Genomic DNA, 3,299 nt, shown 5'->3' on the forward strand with positions numbered 1-3,299 from the left:
AGAGAGCTGACCCTTTGATCCCTCAGCCTTTATACTGAGCATGAGGCAGATGGGATGGAATACCCTCGTTGGTCAGTTTGGGGTCACCTGTGCCGTCCGCTCCTCCCCGCAGGTGGGACCCCACTATGCTTTTCCGCTTCCGACCCTCCAACGGGGCAAATAACAAAGTTGGTTGGCCTTCATTGTTATAGCGATAAGTATAAGCAAGGTCCTCTCTGCATCCCGTGCCTGGGCATCAGCTATAAACATAGGTCTGATCACCCTGAGAGGGTGAACATTGTCCGCACAATATGCTGTTAATTTCAGCAGTTAGAGAGGCCCAGCTAAGAAGTGAAGTTACTGACCAAAATTGGTTCCGTTTTACCTCAAACCAGGACACCAAGTCCTCCTCAAGTGAAAACAGCTTGTTGGAATTTTGGAGATTCCCCTGTGAGAGACTGCGGGTCCCACTGCCGGGTTGTGGTCAGCTCTGTTAACAGGAGCTGGAGAGATCCGGTGTGTAAAACGGGGCCGTGTGAACAGAGCGCAGGAAGCAGCTGGGTTCTGCCGACGAAACCACTGGTCAGCGTGGGTCTATCAGGTAAAGTCAGGATCAGAGTACAAGAATCTATAGTTCTTGACTCACTTTTTTTTCCCTTTTTTTCTTGCTTTCAGTGATAATAGAGCTCTAATTTCACTCTTGGAATTACTTTTTAAAATCTTTTGTTTATAAACAGGGTTTGTTTGTTTGTTTTTTAAGTTGGATGTGGTAATACGGTCCTTCCTACTTATTTGTTCTTAGTGTAATAAGAGGGTACCGGGATGGGCACAGAAAAACTGCACAACCCAAAGCCTTCAAAGCAGACCGTGCCCAGCTTTGTCAGAAAAGGGAAGCGTGTATTTTTTAGGACAGAGCTCACAAGTGGTGTTGGCGGCATTTGCAGCTGTCTGAGGAGATCGCAGCGCAGATGCTTTCAGCCAGACCTGTTCCCCACAGGCCCTTGCTCCTGCCCCGTCCTGGAGGCCAAGGGTTTACCCAAGGGTTTACCGGCCTCTTTTCACTCACGGAAGGTGGGAAATAGCTGAAGTTTAAAGCAATCGTGTTGTCTTCCCTGAGGGCTTTTACGATGATTTTGCGTTAGGGTTAGGAGCAGGTCTCTTACCACCAGATGGCCCCTAAGCCCAGCTAATTGCAAATACACCTTTTCAACAAGTCCATAGTAATTTTTTTTTTCCTTTAAATGTGCACACCGACAAGGCCTGTTCAATTTTATTTGTTACAAACTATTAGACATTTATAGACATATGAAAAAAAGAAGACATCCACCTAAACTTGGGTATGATTAATGAAGTGAGGTCACCTAAAGCCTAGCTTCTACTCCTGGCGTTGCAATTGTTGGTTATACGTTAAAAAAAATCAGCCCTCAAAGATGAGGCCAATGCTTTTATGTGGCGCTTAAACAATGTGCAATTATTTTCTAACTGACTACCGCAGCCGCTTCTGCATTAGGACAGTGAGAGCCGTTAATGCCTCAGCAGAATTGGCCAAGAGTTGTCCACTTCCCCCAACTCTTTTTGCGGTGGCGCAGAGGAAGCACTGCTCTCTGGCAATCTCCACTTCCTTCAGTTTTATTCTCTAGCTCAGGAGGGGGAGAAGGGGTGAAAAAAAAAGGAAGGGAAGAAGAGAGAACCTGGCTGAGGCATCGCTGCTGTTATCTTCCCTCTCACTTTGGCACAAGGCTACCGCTGCGATGTCAAAGAGAAGCTACTGAACAAATCCCTTTGGTCAGCTTTTTACACCAAAGCTGTCTTTGTGCCACTACAGGCCGGCTGGTTATTTTGCTGTTATATTCAAAATCCGGATCCTGAGACACATCTCACATGGAAAAACAATTAAAATGGCAGAGCCCTAAAAGGTAAAACCAGATTTTTCCACGCATGGACACTATTTCCACATCTGGTTTTGCATAAACAATCCTAGTGTCTATGAATATTAGACCCATAAAATATCCTCTTAAGAAGCAATCTCCCTTTGTCGTTGCAGTCTGTCTGGTACGACATATACTTGTAAGGAGATGGCAGAAGCTAAAATATATCCAATTACAAGAAGAATCTTTAGTTAGCTCAAATGACAGAAACATGTTACATTATGGACCGAAACTACATATGTAACGAAACCCTAAGATAGAAACATTTAACTAAGTAATTTCTAGAAGGATTCAAGGGGGAAAATGATGTAAGAGAGTGGAATTTAACCTTAAAACAGTGGGGCCCACACTTCCCAAGGCAGCGCACGCTGCCAGCTGCCCTGAGGCGCCTGGGGCCGCGGGACCTCCAGCAGCTCTGGCCGTGGGAGCACAAGGCGCTCGCTCCCTGCGGTTACAGGGGATTAGGGGCTTTTTTTCACGCTGACACAACCACAGGTTCTGCCCTGGAGATGCTCCAGTTGATGCTGAAGGCCGCAGCAGCCTCTCACTGACGGAAACGCCAAGTCCTGCTGCTGAAGGCAGTGGGTTTTTATACCACAGTAAGGGTTACATCAGTTTTAACTAAGAGCCTCATTTCTGATCTCTGCTTTTTGAGAATAACTGCACGCAGTCAGCCAGGCACTCTGCTCCAGATTTGGTATGGTTTTTTTTCAAAGTGGTTCATCTAATCCACTCTCACGGTCCGTGTCACCTTGTGTGTTGTGAGGACACCCTTCACCCTCAGCCAGGCACTGTACTTCATCACCGCCGCTCCCTGTTAAAGTGTGAAGGCAAAAGGCAAATGAAACTCACTGGTGGTCTTCAATACTGGAAAAAGAAATGTAGGGCCCAATTTTTTAAAACCATTTAAATAAAACTCAGCAAGAACTTCTGTGGGGAAAAAGAGAAAATAACATTTTAATTCCCGATTTATTAGGATTCCCACATAAATAAAAGGAAGAGGTGATTGTTAACTAACAGTGGATATAAAATTTTTTCAACACGAGCTGAACAAACCCTCGCTTTTAGCGTGAATGTGCCACCCACCTTTGTCTCTGTGATTAATTATGACACTGTAATCTTACCGTCCCCTTCCCAGGCGCTTGGGTCACCCGGTGGACTGCAGACTGGTGACAACAGCAGATCATCCTTGGGTTCAGTGACAACCTCTTGTATCAAGGGTTTCGAGGGGGCTGCTTGTTTATCTTTGATCTCCAGGTATCTTTCTGCATGAGCAGGCTCTGTAAAGAAGCTTTCAACAAGGGGTCTTAAGTGCTCCTTTTCGTGCTCTGTAAGTATCTTACATGCATTTGAAAAAATTGCTGTTGGAACTTCTTCTCCTGATGAATTCTC

The 3,299-nt window shown here is 45.5% G+C and overlaps 1 protein-coding gene across 1 annotated transcript in view; it reads right to left on the reverse strand.

The window, feature by feature from the left end:
- Positions 1-2,617: 2,617 nt before the first annotated feature.
- The window catches only part of DNAAF1 (dynein, axonemal, assembly factor 1), a 13,273-nt gene continuing 12,591 nt past the window's right edge, over positions 2,618-3,299 (reverse strand). Inside the window, exons 12-13 of the mRNA XM_009889561.1 lie at positions 3,032-3,296; positions 2,618-2,721 (exon numbers count right to left, since the gene is read on the reverse strand). Coding sequence (XP_009887863.1) covers positions 2,618-2,721; positions 3,032-3,296 — 369 coding nt within the window. The remainder of the gene's footprint in view (positions 2,722-3,031; positions 3,297-3,299) is intronic.

The sequence above is a fragment of the Charadrius vociferus genome, unplaced genomic scaffold (assembly GCF_000708025.1).
Source record: "Charadrius vociferus isolate BGI_N301 unplaced genomic scaffold, ASM70802v2 scaffold1061, whole genome shotgun sequence".
Taxonomy (NCBI): domain Eukaryota; kingdom Metazoa; phylum Chordata; class Aves; order Charadriiformes; family Charadriidae; genus Charadrius; species Charadrius vociferus.